At 42.3% G+C, this 17,947-nt stretch overlaps 2 protein-coding genes across 2 annotated transcripts in view; one reads left to right on the forward strand and one right to left on the reverse strand.

Moving 5' to 3' along the window:
* Positions 1 to 112: 112 nt before the first annotated feature.
* Positions 113 to 3,392, forward strand: LOC308290460 (stomatin-like; the record flags this gene model as incomplete). The annotated part of the gene is made up of 7 exons (XM_080732303.1): positions 113 to 191; positions 636 to 739; positions 869 to 941; positions 1,269 to 1,351; positions 1,496 to 1,699; positions 2,498 to 2,632; positions 3,201 to 3,392. The coding sequence occupies 7 exons, from the start codon at positions 113 to 115 to the stop codon at positions 3,390 to 3,392; spliced, it is 870 nt and encodes a 289-aa protein (XP_080588429.1).
* A 5,566-nt stretch (positions 3,393 to 8,958) lies between these two features.
* mtus2b (microtubule associated tumor suppressor candidate 2b) overlaps positions 8,959 to 17,947 on the reverse strand; it is a gene marked incomplete at both ends in the record, with an annotated part of 40,483 nt that continues 31,494 nt past the window's right edge. Inside the window, 8 exons of the mRNA XM_080731791.1 lie at positions 8,959 to 9,166; positions 10,249 to 10,346; positions 10,537 to 10,656; positions 10,983 to 11,081; positions 11,700 to 11,773; positions 11,868 to 11,973; positions 13,389 to 13,603; positions 14,475 to 14,541. Of these exons, the coding sequence (XP_080587917.1) occupies positions 8,959 to 9,166; positions 10,249 to 10,346; positions 10,537 to 10,656; positions 10,983 to 11,081; positions 11,700 to 11,773; positions 11,868 to 11,973; positions 13,389 to 13,603; positions 14,475 to 14,541 (987 nt within the window). The remainder of the gene's footprint in view (positions 9,167 to 10,248; positions 10,347 to 10,536; positions 10,657 to 10,982; positions 11,082 to 11,699; positions 11,774 to 11,867; positions 11,974 to 13,388; positions 13,604 to 14,474; positions 14,542 to 17,947) is intronic.

Consider the following 17,947-nt stretch of genomic DNA (forward strand, 5'->3'; position numbering starts at 1 on the left):
ATCCATGTGGGACGGAGATAGACCACACCCATGGGGGAGAGAGAACAGGTGCAGGTAAATAAGCCTATCGCTCTCTTCGGTGCAGCACACAGTACCTGAAACATCCTCGCTAATGCTATCCACAGCGTCCAGCACCGCAGAGATGGTTACGCAGGGTAAGATTCAGATAAGTTCCCCAGAGAACATAGAAGGTACGTGAACGCTCATGTCTGGTTTTCTAATAGGTCAAAAATATTCATAATAATTCACTGTCAAGCTTGAACTGTTGTTTAAAAGAACACAAAGTATTGCTTAATAATATGATGATATGGGATAATTGTCAATGTTGAGGGTTCAATCGACAGTTCAACAGCTATGATAATATCAGAAATGCAACACTTCATTTCTAAACAGACATAAGTAATCAAAGTAAGATGACTGCATCTTGAACACATCGTTCAGTAGTCAGGTCCATTATCCCTCACAAATGAGATTGTTGTTGGTAATTGCCTGGGATTTATAAATGAATTTGCTTGTGCGAGGGGAATTGCTCATCAGAGATATAGGGAACATTTTAAAGTGTATGTGTGTACAGTTGTTGCCACAGAGAATATTATGCAAAGATGACATCATGCTGTTCTTTACTTCCTGTGCAGATAAAAGCTCTGGGTCGCTGGGATGTTTTGGTTGGACTATAGTCATCCTATCGATGATCTTTGTAATAGCAACCTTCCCCTTGTCAATATTCATTTGTCTTAAGGTAGGAGTATTATGAAGTAAACTAAACTCTATCATATCTTGCATATTGTTCACAAAATCTAAAGCCATCATTATGAACTGAATAGTAATTCCATCACTTCTGCTCATGCCGCCTGTCCCTGATTTACAGATAGTGAATGAGTATGAACGAGCTGTTATTTTCAGGCTTGGTCGGATTACAGGCAAGAAACCCAAAGGTCCAGGTGCGTTGCTAAGTCTATTGTTTACTATAGGATACAATGTGGAGGGCGTCTCCAGTTAGAGGAGTGCAAAATGCTTGCGAAAATAATATGCAAATAAGAACTGAAATATGATCCAAATGGAATTATATTTGATTCTGTACAAACATGTACAGAATGTTTGGAGATACTAAACCATCCTTTGTTACAATCCCATAACATTGACATTTTAAATAAAATATATTTGGAAATAATCCTGTAGTACTGCCTCATTAGTTTCCTAATTCCCCATATTTTTCAGCTTACACCGCTTGTAATGGTTATAGTAAAGGAATCCCCCTTTTTTTGCAGGACTTTTCTTCGTCCTGCCCTGCACCGACAGCTTTGTGAAAGTGGATCTAAGAACAGTATCTTTTGACATCCCTCCTCAAGAGGTAATCATTTTCTCAACGTTTTCCTTTTCACAAAGCATTACAAGTTACTCTGAAAAAGAAACTGCTTCAGTACATCACTATAGAGTACACTGACCACAGTCAAAGCATCATTGTATAACTAACTCGGGCACTGCTCCTCTGCAGATCCTAACCAAAGACTCAGTGACAGTATCCGTGGATGGTGTGGTGTACTTCCGGGTTCACTGTCCCATCTCTGCCGTGGCAAACGTGTCCAACGCCAACCACTCTACGAGGCTGCTGGCACAGACCACCCTGAGGAACGTTCTTGGTACCAAGAACCTGGCAGAGCTGTTGTCTGATAGAGAGGGCATCTCACGGAGTATGCAGGTGGGAACAAAACCTGCTGAATCTAAAGCAGTGCAGTGGTGTAAATAAAGTAAAGTAACTAAGTACATTTACTCAAGTACAGTACTTAAGTATAATGTTGAGGTACCTTCATATTACTGGACTATTTACACATTTTTGTTTTACTTTTACTTCTACTCCACTTTATACATTTTAAAACATGTGAAATGGGACATTCTGCATAATGAGTACTTTGTACTTTTGGTAGGCCCTACTTTAAGTACAATTTGATCCTAACTATCATCTACAATTTAGCTGGAAGCCCCCTGGAACCACCACAAGGACCACTGAGGGGCCTTTTCCACCGGCAAAGAACCGGTTCGGGTTCTTCCTCCCGCCTATGGGATGAACCAGAGGTGTGCTTTTCCACAAAATCCTTGGTTTTTGTGGTTCCAGAGCCAAATCCTTGGCTCTGGTTCAATCTGGTGGAAACGCAAGCCGGTTCCCAAGAACGAACCATGGTTCCTGTAAGGTTGGGAAAATGGGAAACGCTGTTTAGTTAGGTGTGTGTACATTGTCCTCAAACATTGTATCAGAATATAGGGCACGTGTTGCCCGTGACAGTTCCCAAGACATTTGAACCGGCACTGGTTCTGGAACCGGTTCTTTGCCGGTGGAAAAGGCCCCTGGGTGTCCCCAGACCTCACTTTGAGAACCACTGAGTTAAAAGACACGATGAAGTTCAATTACCCTATACAAATAAGTATCTTCTATTAAAAGAAAACAAAACGGACTGCCCATGTACAAACTAAATGTTTCCTATTCAAACGATGACTGCAGGGATCCCTGGATGATGCAACTGATCCATGGGGGATTAAAGTGGAACGTGTGGAGATCAAGGACGTGAAGCTGCCACATCAGCTACAAAGGGCCATGGCAGCAGAGGCAGAGGCCACCAGGGAGGCCAGGGCCAAGGTGAGGAGGACAAACAAGGGAATAGACATTCACACGGTGGCCATCTTGCCAATAAGTTAATGAAATGCCACCCCGGTTTTTCAATGCAGACATAGACGCCTGGTGAATATGGTCTATAGATCTTTTTACGTGAAATAGTACGGGTAAACAGGTGTTTTGTTACACGCGTATAAAGCACCTTGACTGCAGTAGCATTTCCTCTTTCTGCACTTCAGCTTCGAGAGACAAACACAGCGAAAGCTCAACTCCAATTACATTGCTATAACTAACAGTTCCCTGAAACTCAATGAACAACCTCAAAGCCGCGACATGATCCGTCATCCGAGAGTGTTTTTCTTTTTTAGTTACAGTTTAGTTCTCCTGTCAGTTTTTATTGTTTTATTATTTGTTTTCTTCACACAGGTGTTACCAAATTCAATGGTACTAATTAAGGTTCTGTTTCATTTAGCAGAGCAGAGCACTCCACTGGGTATAGACGAAAATGTTTTAAAATTACTTTTAAAAGAAAACAATCACATTTGTACATTCATTCAAATTACAAACTGTACTGTGTGTGTCTGTGTTGTAGGTTATTGCCGCTGAGGGAGAGATGAACGCCTCTAGAGCACTTAAAGAAGCCTCCCTAGTCATTGCAGAGTCCCCCTCTGCTCTGCAGCTGCGCTACCTGCAGACCCTCAGCACCATCGCAGCAGAGAAGAACTCCACCATCATTTTCCCTCTGCCTATAGACTTCCTGCAGCAGTTCATGCAAAGGAAATAATGGACAAAGTTACGCATAACCACTTAAAGGGGAATACCACTCATTTTCCACATTGAACTATGTCATTAATATACCTTGGAGTTCTTGTGTGAACCCCAGGGACGGATTAACCCCGCGAGGGCCCCTGGCCGGTAATTTTCTAGGGCCTCCACCATAACCCCCCCTCCCTCCCGACGCGCACTACCCAGCTCAGATTTTAAGACATGATGATCATCTGTGGGCCAAGAAAGCACCTGTAGACAACGGAGGAGGGGCCAACACATTTGATTTGTAATTAACGTATACATTTAACACCTTCTAAGCCAAGGGGAGCCCCTTAATGTTAAAACCGTACTATATCGCACATCCCCCCAGGGACTCTCAGCCACGTCGTACATTCCCGGACTTTGTCTTTAAAACCGGAATAAAAGCTTTTGATCCGAAAATCGGCGATCGTCTAACCTTCCCTAGTCACCACTCGTGCACTGATAGCTCATGCAGACCGTGCATGAAGCAGAGGTGACGTCAGCGCCTCTCCTTCTCCAAGGCACCTTCCACCCATCCGTTTACTGTCTACACACTCGAGCTCCTCCTGCAGCCATGCTTGGGGCTATGCTAGCGAAACTTTTCAGTTCTGTTCTTCAGTCACACATGGACTATTTGCGGGGACATTTACGTGAAAGGATCGCGCACGCGAAACGCACGGGGACATCGACGATCGGCCAAAACCCCCATTCTATCCCAACGGAAATCGAGAAAATCATGGTGAGTTACTGGCCTGGGGGGAAAAAAAAAAGAAAAAACAGCGGCGCTGTTCAAGATGGAGGGGCTGCGGGGTCATGTTTATAAACATAATATTATGTCTCAGATCACAATACAATAATAGAAATGTCACGGCTAATCTACCAACCACCATTCTATTTCGGACGTCAACGTGTTAATGGTACACTTTGACCGTGGTACACTTTCAAAGTTTGATGTCATCAAAGTGTACTTTGCAAGCCAAACCCACAATCAATCCTCCAGTTTTAGGCAACACAGAAAGGGGGGGGGGGGGACTTTTTTCTTATTTCCACACAACTCCAAGGTATATTAAAGCTATACTATGTAAGTTGCTCAACTAGTGGTCAATAGCGGTATAGCAAACCGCAGTCGCGTCTGCATTTTTCGGCCGTTTTTTGCCGCTGACCGGGCCTCAGACCACCGCGTGTGCCTGCAGCTCGCCGAGATGAATCTTTAGAGGGGTCTCGCATCCCTCTACGACCAGGCATTCTCCTACACCAGACCAGAGTAATGCTGTTAATGCTGTTGTTATGTTGAGGCAAGCTACTTCCTGAGAAGACGGCAAGACGCGCTGATTGGCCGGCAGTTTATGATCTGTGCTGTGATTGGCCGGTAGGGAGACACGTATACAGAATGATGCAGATGATGTAATTTTGCCGGGAAAAACATTCCCGGTCACGGCCACACGGGCTCAGTAGAACACATATAAAGAAAAGGAAATTGAAATTAACATAGCGGGTGTTCTAAAACTTTAGCGATTTAATAGTTGGGACAATTTCAAGATTTGTTTCATTAAAAAGTTACATAGTATAGCTTTAAAGACATAGTTCAATGTTGAAAATAAGTGGTATTCCCCTTTAAGACGTAGTAACTCGGACCTGAGATGTGCTATACTTGGACCCGTCTACACCAAATTCTCTTCTCCAAAAATAGACGATCTACAGTCACAATGCATCGCAATATGATGCCCTGTGAGCTTGTAGATCTGATATTTCTGGCTAATGTTCCTCCCAGAATATGGATGCTGGGGTTCAAGTGGTTAATTTATACTCTGTTGTACGATGGTGTTGCGTGCTGAAAATAGCCTATCTACAAGCAATGTACTTCTTTTACCCCTCAGACACAGACAGTTTTGCATACCTACAGGAAATCGAAATTTATGTAAATGGAGATATTTTTTCTCATAGTCAAAGATTGTGATTTATTTTTTACTACTGAATAAATAAACTGATTATACTATTATTGAACTGCGCTCTAAATCACAGAAGGATGCTTCTGCTTTTTTGTGTTGTATTCCTTATAATCGCAAAAACAATAACAATAGCATAGCCATGATATATATCCAGATAATATATAATACTTTTAAAAACACAAATGTTCTTGTTGAGGTTTAATACTTAAATTCAAAGTGCAACATTTACAGTACAGATGTTAGTGTTTTATCACTGACCACAATAATTTAACCAGCTAAGCTACAGTTATGGGGGAAAACAAATCTGAAAATAAATATATACGTAGATATATAAAATTAACAAAACAAAAACAATGCAAGACAATCTTAAAAAGACATGCTTTCATAGTAACTTATGCACAGCATAATGGTATGCTGAAATAATTACAATCTTTACAACACAAGCCCTGTAAACAATCAAAAACGTATCGACATCTGTGTGATACACCAAACCTGCTAAGACATTGATTTACTGTAAACAATACCTCCTAATCTGGTGTCAAACAAACATTCAGTACAGTAAATGAGTTACACGATCATGTCCACAGGACACAGAGGCAATCAGTGCAGTTGGAATACCTGATAGAGTAAAACCATTTCAAATGCATTTCATAATACAGTTTAAGCCACCAGGGACAACGCTAAATGCATTTAGCTTGGCAAACAAACTGCTGTATGAAACATGGGCAATCGTGAGTCTATTAAATCAAGCAAATCAAGTCATTTTACGAGTTAAAAGTATGCTTTGGAAGGGGGGTGTTTTGATCATTCTCTAGCAGTTATTAAAAACATATTTATGTCATCTATTTTTCTATTGATAATTACTAACAGCAAAAGGCTCTTAGAGATACTTTAAATATATACTGTACATCCAAATAATGTCCCACACAAGGATATGATGTGTCACAATACATACAATTGAGCTGAGAGGATATGTAAACATACTGTATAGTACTGTATGAGCATCAGCCGATAAAGTACAATAACATAACATAACCATTGAGGAATAAAAAAAGAAAAGAAAATGATGGCAGTTGCTTTCCTTTGATGAGTCATGACTCTCTCCAAGACCTGAGATTATTCTCCAATATGAGAGATGAGGTAACAGCTTGCAAAATCCCATCATTATCCTATTTCCAATATTACATACAATTTTATATCAAATTGAGAAATTTCAGCAGTGAGTAAGAATTTTCCAACAGTGGATACAAATGGAACATGAATGTTTGATGCCATAATGCCTTCTAGGGACACACATCTGCATTCAAGGTTGTGTATGAACTTCATACTATGAAGTGTAACCCTAATTACAATGCAAACAAAACCCACAATAATGAAATGTTCTCAGCCAGTCTTTGAGAGATGATAAGGTACACTTAAAGATGTTAGATGGCATAAAAAAGAGCAACACTCATAACATTCTGGAATTTCTGGTACATTACTTACTGGTATTGTAACACGCAACACTCGTATAGGGCCTTCTGTCTAACACCAGTCCCATATTTTCCATTATATTGTAGCCAGTCAATTACCAATGGTTCATGGCCAGACAGTAAAAACATTACACTTTACTGTTTAATGCCCTTAAGAGAATTTAGCTGGGTTTGCAAATAATTTCAGATGATCATTGTGTCAGTAAATAATGAACGGTGTTACTTTTACTTAAATACATCCTAGCCTTTGCAATTAGAAATGTCACATAAGTACCAGTGCCGTAAAAAAGAAAGTACATAAACTGTAGACAATAGACAATACTGCAAAACAAAACGACTTTGTAAATCAACAATACAGCGCCTGCCGTTACATAATGAAATGTATCATTCATTGGGGCTTTATGTTTTTTTTAATTATAAACGAGAGGTCACTTCTGTTGTGCAAGCCTGCATTGTGATGATAAGTTGCATTAAGCTTTGGCCCTAAAGTTTATCCCCTCTACTCACCACACTACAGGCTGCTGCTAAACCATCAATAGGAGTAGGATTATTACTGGAAGACAGTGCATGCTTTACCATATAAGCAAAACAAAACTTTAGATACAAGAAGAACAGTAGTTAGTTACAAATGAACATTAAGAATATGATTAAACTACACTGGCAGTTCATTCAACTTGAAATTGCTGTCTAGTAACCATACATTTTGGGCCAGTTGAGATCATTGGCTTTGTAGTTTCAGAAGAAACCAGCGAGTGAGGTTCCATTAGGTGACCAGGTAGTAATTGATCCAACACTAATACTGTACATACAAAAGGGTACATGTGCCCCAGAGAGCAATCAGAGCTTGTACATGAATCAGAAAGCTACAGCAGGTAGTTTGGTTCATGTGTGATGTTAAATATTGCATGTGCCTTGAGAGAGATTGCTGGTGGGAGAAAAGTAATGGCAAAGGCGCTTCTTGTGGTTACTGTTGCACTTTAGATTTTTTTTATTTTTATATAATGTCTCACACATCCACCATCGTGAGCCCTGGATGACAACGTGGGGATGCACTGTAGATGGAGGCACAAACATGGAAATGAGGCACCATGACTGTGTGATCCTGCACTCTGATGTGAAGTGTATCACAGCTGGGGTCTTTCATGTACAGTACAGTACAGTACAGTACCATATCGCCTACCTTGAGTTGTGGGACATTAATCTTAGAACAGGCCGCAGCGCACAGTTTTTCGTTTCTTTTCCATTTTTTTCCCCTTAGACGATAGCTTCCCTTGTGGTTTGAAAGCACAGGCTTGATCAATAATATAACATTTTCCATCCGTGATAAAAATGAGATGGGTAGTTCTTTTTTAGAAAGGATTCAGATAAGGAGGACCACTCCCAGAGGAACCGTGGTAAAGTGGCGTGCACAGTATCTAGCCATCTACATAGTGTAACAATCCACATCTTTCATGACGACGAGGGACAACAAATTTGGAGATCTAAAAAAAAACATTCTGAGCTTCCGCAGGTTTTTAAATGCCTCGATGATTGATTGATGGACGTCAGATCAAAAGTAAAGAGTTTGAAGTGTGTGGTCAGGGGTGTCACACCACATTCTGGGCCCTGGGTACAAGGATTCACTTAAATTATTTTGTGCTTTAACTATTGAAAAATAGCAGATATACAAGCTCAAGGCGCGGCACCGAGTGCCGCGCTGCGAGCTTGTAGATCTGCTATTTTTTGAAAAATCATGAACATTTGTGCAAGTCTTTGGTTTTTTGAAAAAACTATGTTTCCATGTCAGTGGTGCTCAAACATTTTCATGTCAAGGACCCCCAAAATGTATTTGGCCACGGACCCCCATCTCAAAATATTTAGTTCCAGGGACCCCACAGAAGCAAAATTTGAGTTACAAATGTTCGCTTAAAAGATACATATATTCAAAGATTTGCACACATTTTCATGACTTTTCAAAAAATAGCAGATCTACAACCTCGAAGCGCGGCACTTGGTGCCGCGTTGTGAGCTTGTAGATCTGCTATTTTTTCGATAGCTAAAGTATAAAATAATGAAGGCCCCTCCACCTTGGGCCCTGGTAACTCAGTCCCACTTTTCCCCCCCTTTTGTGACGCCCCTGTGTGTGGTTGTCCAGTGCACCTCATTGATGGTAGGAGTGTGGTCGCGCGGGGGAGCCGGGTGCGGGGGAGGCGCGGTGCAGGGGCGAGGAGGCGGGGGACATGCGGGGGCTCAGCTCGCCCGTCTGCAGACGCCACAGCAGCTCCTCGTTGGTGCGGCTGAGACGCTTCTTCTCGTTGCTCTCCTTCTCCACGTACACCTGCAAGTTGGCGTTCTCCTCAGACAGTTGCCTGAAGGAGGGAGTGGGTGAGAGACTGTTTGAAATAACAATACAACGTATAGCACGTTTTACATGCAAACCTACTGGAGATGAACTCTTTGACTTGGGTTGGGATCCGGAACCGGGAGAGTGTTTTTTTTTTTTCAGGTCTTTCAGTCCAAGTGTATCAAAAAAGCAACTGGGTTAAGCACCGTTGCTCCGACCAGTTTAACATTCACCAGGTTAGCATTCACCAGTGTCGGCAGGTTAGGATTTCACCAGGTTAGCATTCACCAGCGTCAGCAGGTTAGCATTTCACCAGGTTAGCATTCACCAGCGTTTTACCGAGGTTAGGGTTATGGTTAGGTTTAGGTGTATCTCCGTCCCCCTGACTTTCGTCACCACCTCCGAGATACACTCGGACTGAAAGACCTGCAAAAAACACTCTCCCGATCCGGAACACAGGGGACCCGTAGGAACCGGATCCAACGTCAAGGAACCAGAATAGGTTACATCACATTTGGAATCGTTTCTGGAACCGGTTTTAACACACATGGTATGTGGACTTCGTGTCTGCTATACAATTACAATACCAGTGGTGCTTTTTATTTCAAGGATCACCATAACTCTAAGAGTGTACAGATGGAACCAAATGGACATGTAAGGGTCCATTTGGTTCCATGTGTACACTCTTAAGGCCCATTCCCACTGGGCCAGATAACAGATAAAAAAATCTCTTTCTCCAGATATTTTTCCTTTCAAGTGGATGGTAGGTAAAGATACAGATAAAAAGAATATCTGTCACAGATAAAACAAATATCTGTGAAAGATATTTTTTTATCTGTATCATACCATGGAAAATATCTGGAGAAAGAGATTTTTTATCTGTTATCTGGCCCAGTGTGAATGGGCCTGTAAGGTTACAGACCTGTAAGGTTCCATTTGGAACCCCCTATAGGAATCGAACCGTTCAGAGGGAACCGTTAAGGAACCGTAATTGTTAAAAATCCTAAACGATCCTAACCCTACTCTTTCCTAGAAACTTTTTTACCACACCCAAAGATTCCATACTGCAGTATGAAATAGAGTTATCAACCCTTAAACAGAACTGACCGAGACACAGCCAGGTTCTTATCTATCCGGGCCTTCATGTCCTCATTCTCTTGCTGTAAAACCTGAACTCGCTCCTCCAGGTATGCATTCTTTTCGCCCTGCTCAAAAACACATGGGTAAAGGAACACAACATTAAATTCTTCATATTATCTGTAAATGCATAAAAAGGACATTTCAGATTACAATTTATGTGGCGGTTATTGTTCTATTCACAATTCACATACATAATTTTGTTCAGGGTTGTTTTTAAATGAAATTGGAGGCAGCAATTTTGAGCCCTAACCCTACCATTTTCTCGAGTTCTGAGATCTTCAAATCCTGTTGGTGGATTTGCTGATTTTTCATCTCCAGAACATCTTTCAGACTCTTCAGGTCCTCCTCAATGTGTTGGTATGGAGCCAGGGCATCCTGTTAAACCGCAGTAAATGTTACCGTCAACAAACATGGCTTACTAAAATTGATAAACTAATCATACGGCATAGTAAAATCCCAAATAACCCTTACAGGTCCATTTAACATTTGTACACTAGTTAAACTAGCACTGAGGATTTTGCTGTGTGCAACACCAGCTCAAGTAACTAACCGCTGTGGTTAGTATAATGCATGTACAGTAGCTGCTAAGAAAAACCATGACACCATGATAGATGAAAATAACAGATGTACAAGCTCAAGCCTTGTGAGCTTGTAGATCTGTTGTTTTTGCCGTGCAACATAAATTAAGCCTGAAATGTTACCACTATCTGTTCATCGCTGCTCTTTCGCAGAGCCTCCTCAAAGCGCTTGGCTCGGTCTCGCAGGCTGCGATTCTGAAATGTCAGGGTGTCCACCTGATCCTGTTCACCCAACACACAACATAAACCTGTTAGTTACATACTAATCTCTCAAGAACAGACTTCTATGCTCCGCAGAAAAGGAACAAAACAGTAGAGGGCGTTGCTTTCCCTTTTATTTGACGATGGCTAGACAGATTGGTTACATACTGAACACACTCAGTAACTGACATTGTTGTTGTCAGGCAGAAACCCTATATTTCCATATTTCTTTTTTTTTTGCCAGAAATGTTTCATACTTTGTTGTATGACAGTGTCACACAAAAGTAGTGAAAATAGTAGTGAAAATAGCAGAATGTGTTGTGGCCCTACTGTATACTGTATCTGCTAATTGCTCTATGAAAACCTATTACAAAGAGCTTGTGACTCAACATTATTAATTACATTGGATCCATCTGAACACACTTTTCTTCTTCCATACAAATATTTATGCTTGTGTGTGTGTGTGTGTGTGTGTGTGTGTGTGTGTGTGTGTGTGTGTGTGTGTGTGTGTGTGTGTGTGTGTATGTGTGTGTGTGTGTGTGTGTGTGTGTGTGTGTGTGTGTGTGTGTGTGTGTGTGTGTGTGTGTGTGTGTGTGTGTGTGTGTGCGTGCGTGCGTGTGCGTGCGTGTGTGTGTGTACCTGCAGTGACAGTCTGAGCTTCTCAAACTCCTCTTCCAGACTCTTCCTCTGCTGCTCATGAGCCATCTTCAGGTCTGACATCACATAAAAGGTGATAACAGTTATTTAACACCTTTCCCTGCCAAGCAGGCTTTCAGTCAGTATGGCGGTCGAGGATGTAGGGCTTACTTTTCACTGTCCTGGCATGCTCCTCTTGCAGGGTGGCCAGAGTGTCACTGTGAGCCGTCTCCATCTCCATCAAGGAGGCTTCATGGCTCTCGCTCATGTTCTCAATCTGGGACAATCACATTTGCACTTTTAAGGAACATCATTTTAAATCCTCCTCCTCGCCTAGAAGGCCCTTAATGGTCAGGCAACAAGGGTTCATATTTTAGATTGTAATTAGTGAAAATAAAAGATGACTGTTAAAATGTTTTCATTTTCTGCTTTCTATTGTTTTAGTGATTTTATTTCAGTGCCTGGGGGCATGCGTACAAGTGGCTAAACATGTCTTTTTAGACACAATAAGCTGGGAATTTCTTTGTTGCTATTTACACCAGCCCCCATAAGTCACATCTGCCCATGAATGATTGCGGTGCATCTTGGGAATGGGCGTATTGTGTCTAAAAGTACATATTTGACAACTTGCATGCATAAAATATGAACCCTTGTTGTAAAGACGAGCTTTAAAAAAAGGGTGGCTTATCATCCTAATAACCCCATGGTCATAATGGGGACATACCTGTACTAGTAGTAGTAGTTAACAATATATGTGGAGGGCGTCAGTAGCTCAAGAGGTTGGCTTAGTGTCAAAGTGTCCTTCGACACATCTCTCCCATCTCTGTCCTCTCTTTAAACCCAACCGTTCAAGGCAGACGGCTGCCCACCTAGAGCCAGGCTCTGCTTGGGGTTTCTTCCTGTTAAAGGGGAGTTTTTCATTTTCTCCGTTGCCAAGCTCATGGGGGAATTGTTGGATCTCCGTAAGAGTATGCTCTTGACCTACTTTATGTGAAACAAAAGTGTCTTGGGACGATGATATCAATGGAAAGTGGAGTAAAAAGCAGACTTGGCTCACATCACGTGCCTGCACAGACACAGCTAAGGACACAGCCTATGAACACAGTCTCACACAGGGGCGTCAATTGGGTATGGCAGGGGTACGCAGCTGCCATACCCTGGGTACAGGGGGGAAAATAAAAGTTACTTTTTAAATATAAATCAATTCATGTCTCTGTCTATCTGTGCTGCTTATGTTGTTAAATTACATTAAAATAATTACAAATGCAAAATTTAACAAAATGGTCACTTTAACAAGGTATTATAATTATATTCTCCACACTTTTATTCTCCCCATCTTGACAAAATGGTATATTCCCAGGTTCCACAAGTCAGCTGCACAGGTGCAATTCATTATTGTTTGTGGCACGTTTACTATTTTATGCCAAGTTTAGCTGCACTTGAACAAACCGTAGAAACGGGGGAAAAATTGAATGTACTTCTTAAAATACATTACATTCCTGTTGCTAAGGTATGGCAACATGACTGGTGTCTGACACCAGTCATGTTGCCATACCTTAGCTTTTTCTGAACTGACGCCACTGGTCTCACAGTCTCACAGTCTCTCTCACTCACACTCACACACACACACACACACACACACACACACACACACACACACACACACACACACACACACACACACACACACACCTGTTCCTGCTGCGAGGTGTGTAGCTCCTCCAGCTGGGTGTGTTGCAGGTCCTGCAGGCGCTGGCTCTCTGCCATATGCTGGGCCCTCAGCCTCTCCTCCAGCGCCCCCAGCTCAACCCGCTGCTGCTCCCGCAAACCCTGCAGCTGCACCTCAAAACGCTGCTCCAGCTGCTCCTTGTCCCGCTGCAGATGCTCCCAGCGTGCCACACTGAAAGCTGGACCACAAGGCACAGCAATCGTTGGATTTACAACATCCAACTAAAGGGTCATTCCCACAAGATAAAGATAAAGATACAAAATATCTTTCTCAATTGAAGTGGATGGGAGTGGATGGTAGCGTCCAGTGTGGACACTCCCATCCACTTCAATTGAGAATGACTTTTTAAAATCTTTATATTGCCTGGTGGGAATGACCCTTGAGCGCGGGGCGGCATAGCTCAGCGGTAGAGAAACCGTTATTACAGCACGAAGGGTTCCCAGTTTGAATCCGGGCTACCCCTGAGTTTATGTCGAAGAGTCCCCTAGTAATGCGCTTTGGATAAAAGCGCAATATAAATGCACCATTTAAGTTTGTTGTTGTGATGAGCATGTCAAGGAAGTACAACAAGTTGAAATGGAGCAACGTTGGCGGGTTTAAGAGTGTTTACACCAAGCCTCGCACAGACACTCTGAAACTTTAAACCCAACTGGTTTGAAATAGAGTTGTGTTGATGCTCATATAATCACACTATTACTGAAAAGATTTATACATAAAATAAATATAATGAAATACAAAACAGAGGATTCCTCAGAAGGTCAATTTGGGTTAATTTATACACTCACAAAGTTAAAAGAAATCACTGAGGATTTTACAGTACGTGTTTGATCTACAGTAAAACCATGACATCAGTCAGTGGTGCACCACACTGTGACATCATACAGTATACCACTTAAATGACATCAATAGAGGATGGGCACAAGCAGAGGATGCTTGTTCTCACTGTGCCTCGTGGTAAAATAATGTATAATAATGCATTACACACAAGCTAAGGTGTCCTGCAGAGTGACTCATGGTGTGACACGAGTCTGGCTGGGCATCCCACTTACCCACTTCATCCCTGATTCTGGCGAGCTCCAGGGACAGTTCCCTCTCCTTCACAATGGCAGTCTCACTCTAAAACACAGACACACAGGAAGCACAGCATGTTGGACAATGTGTGAGCATCATGAGAGATGTACAGTACACCTTAGGGCACTGTTATTCTTTAGCAAATGTTTGAGGGAAATTATATTATTGATTATCATCACAATAATATTGATAATAATAATAGATCCATTTTGTCCATATCACCCAGCCCTATGACCATGACACAGACATGATACTGACCATGATATTGACATGTTACTGACCATGATATTGACATATGATACTACACATCATAGAGAAAGTGGTTATCACAAAACCTGAAGCAACTGCAGTGACAAAATGTCAATGTAATTGCACACATCCATGTCATGTTTTACTGGTAACAGAACAAGGCATTAGAAGGTCAGTGGGTGGGGCTATGGTTCACCGGTCGCCAGGGCTTCCTGCACTGTATCCTCTGGGGAGTGTTCACACAGCATAACCTCCTGGAAAGTGCCTCCTTCTCATTGGACAAACGCCAACCAATTGGCTATTGATCAACACCGTAAAGAAGGATGTGCAATAAACTTGCCTACGTTCACCACCTGTGAGCCGTCAAGCAAAGACCAAGGCGTCAATGACAGTTTTACAACTACAGGACACGTCCATCCCCCATGTCCATCCCCCACGAGAGAAAGCGATGGACAGAGAGAGCCAGCACAGTAAAATCATCAGTGTTCATTTATCTCTGAATGTAGAAATAGGTCTATTTTCACATTCTCAGAGTTCAATTAACAGTGAGGATTTTACTGTGAGTATACAGTACATCCAATGAAGGCAGCAATTACCCCTCTCCAAAGGTCTTGCTCGTAACATAATGTCATCTGGCAGAGATTGCAGTGACCTCACCGAGGCTGGAGGAGGGTCACTAAAGGTTTCACTTGTAATTTGTCAGGCTGCTACCCAGCATATAAACCCCCCTGGTCCTGCCCAGACCAGAGACTAACCCCCATCCAATCCCACCCCACCCATATCCTCCTCCAGCCCAGCCCAGCCCACCCTCCTGTCTCCAGGGAGCGCCGTGACATGCATTACAATTTTTCCATCTCATGTTCAGCCATCTCTGTGGCAACTTAATCCGTTGTAGTTCCCTGAACAGAATAAACATGGCTCCCACAAGCGAGCTTTTACATTCCCAAGGACATCGGCTACATCTGTAAAAAAAGAATCGAGATTACAAGCAGATCACAAATGAAGGGTCAATGGGACCCTAATAGCTTCCCATCCCATGTATTGTATAGAGCCTTGTTCGCTTCAATGTTTTTGTCCCTGATAACCAAACCACATGGCAGTTAAGACATACAGTAGGACGCTACTACAAATACAAAGGCAATATAAATGTAAACATGGCTCGCTCAGACCAGAGCAGCAAAATGACATCAGTATTGTGGCACTGTACTATAACTCCTAATGTACAGTATCTATCTCTCTCAGCAACACAGCTGATGCAGGGAGTCACTCAGGACACATGCAGAAGTGAACGGGCTACACTAGCATACATGCTATGTACTGTATGAACAGTATGCTTGTCTGCCAGCTACCAAAACAAGCAGACCTCCAAGATAAATAGCATAGTAGCCATAGAGAGGTATTTAATAGCACTGCAAAATGTAAGAGAGAGAGAAAGAGGTGGGGGGGGGGGGGGGGAGAGAAAGAGAGAGAGAGAAAGAGAGAGAGAGAGAGAGAGAGAGCTTTGACTCAGCAGAATAATGCAGAGCTAAACTCTCGCTGCTTCCCTGACATTCCAGCTGCTAGGAAACCAGTTGACATAAAAGCTCACATAAGATGCTCACTGCAAGGCAACCGCCTCTCTCCAATCACATGCACACACACGCACGCACACACACACACACACACACACACACACACACACACACACACACACACACACACACACACACACACACAAAGGAATCCTCAGCTCTCAGCAGAGGATGCTGCCTTTACCGTGTGGTCCAGGCAGTGCAGTCGGTGGAGATGCAGCTTAGAGCAGCAGTGGCCCATACTAAGCTGGCAGACGGCATCCCTGAGGCTGGATGCAGCGGTGACACAGAGAGAGACAGAGAGATGAGGGGTGGGAGAAGAGGAGGGGAGGGAACCAGGAAAAGCAAGCGAGAGGGGAGGGGAGATAGAAGGACGGGAACCGCTCACCTTCCCTTTCCTGACGCGTCCGGCATGATCGCTGCTCGAACAAAGACTGCCAGCCCCACGCAAACACACCCTGCCCTGCCGTGAACCACCCCTCCCATTACCCCATTTCACGCACGCACATGCGTGAGCACACACACACACACACACACACACACACACACACACACACACACACACACACACACACACACACACACACACACACACACACACACACCATACGCTGATAAGCAGATAAACATGTGCGGGGCTTTTTCATCACCAAAACATGGGGGAAGGAAGTAATCAATAAGTTGCCATTTAGCTGGTCTATCACACAAGGAGGCATAGCGACTGACTGTGCATACGTTACACATGTGCTCACACAGCCACAGTGAATTGTAAATGGATAATCAACCCTCAACATGAAAAAATGTTATGTAAAGCATCGAAATGTAAAATCTCAAGTTAAACAGTGCAGTCCCATGTTTGAACCGAATATTCATCTTCTCACAAGCATTATTGCATTAACCACTTTTCTTACTGTATATACTTCCTATGACCAATATCAATGTACAGCACAAGCTAACTACGATCATGATACAGATCATGATACGGTCAGACATGATACTGACATGATGCTGACATAATACTAACATGCTACTTACTGCACACATCTAGCCAATATCCCATCATCATCCCAATAAAGAAATGTGCAACTACACACAATTCAGAAACCAGTGTTGATGAAAATAAAGTCTAGGATGAAATGAAGAAAATGTGCACTTGAATGTTATAACTGTATTGATTGAAGAAGATTGATTGATTGAAGACTTTATTATAGGTGTGCATAGGAAATGGTACAGGACAGGACAGTTCACTGTAAACACCACAAGAAAGCTTTTGGGCTTGTTTCAATTGGGGTCCCTTACGTACTGCTATGAGAAACTATAGGATTGACAACACATCATGCAACATTATTTGAAGGTTTTCCAAGGATCATAGTATATTATTAAGATTATCATAGCTGTAATACATTAATATATTAATATAGATATATAGATATTCAATACTCTTATTGACTTATAATCACAATATATAGTGATTATAAGTCACTTTAATTGGTCATTGGGTGCATTAAGTAAAGTAATGCCATTCCTGGAGGAGTGGAGGTCTTTCTTTCTTCACTTTACTTAAAGCACCCAATGACCACTTATAATGACTTAGAATCACACTATCACATTATATCAATGATTATATATAT

The sequence above is a fragment of the Nannobrachium achirus genome, assembly GCF_963921795.1.
Source record: "Nannobrachium achirus genome assembly, chromosome: 8".
Taxonomy (NCBI): Eukaryota; Metazoa; Chordata; class Actinopteri; order Myctophiformes; family Myctophidae; genus Nannobrachium; species Nannobrachium achirus.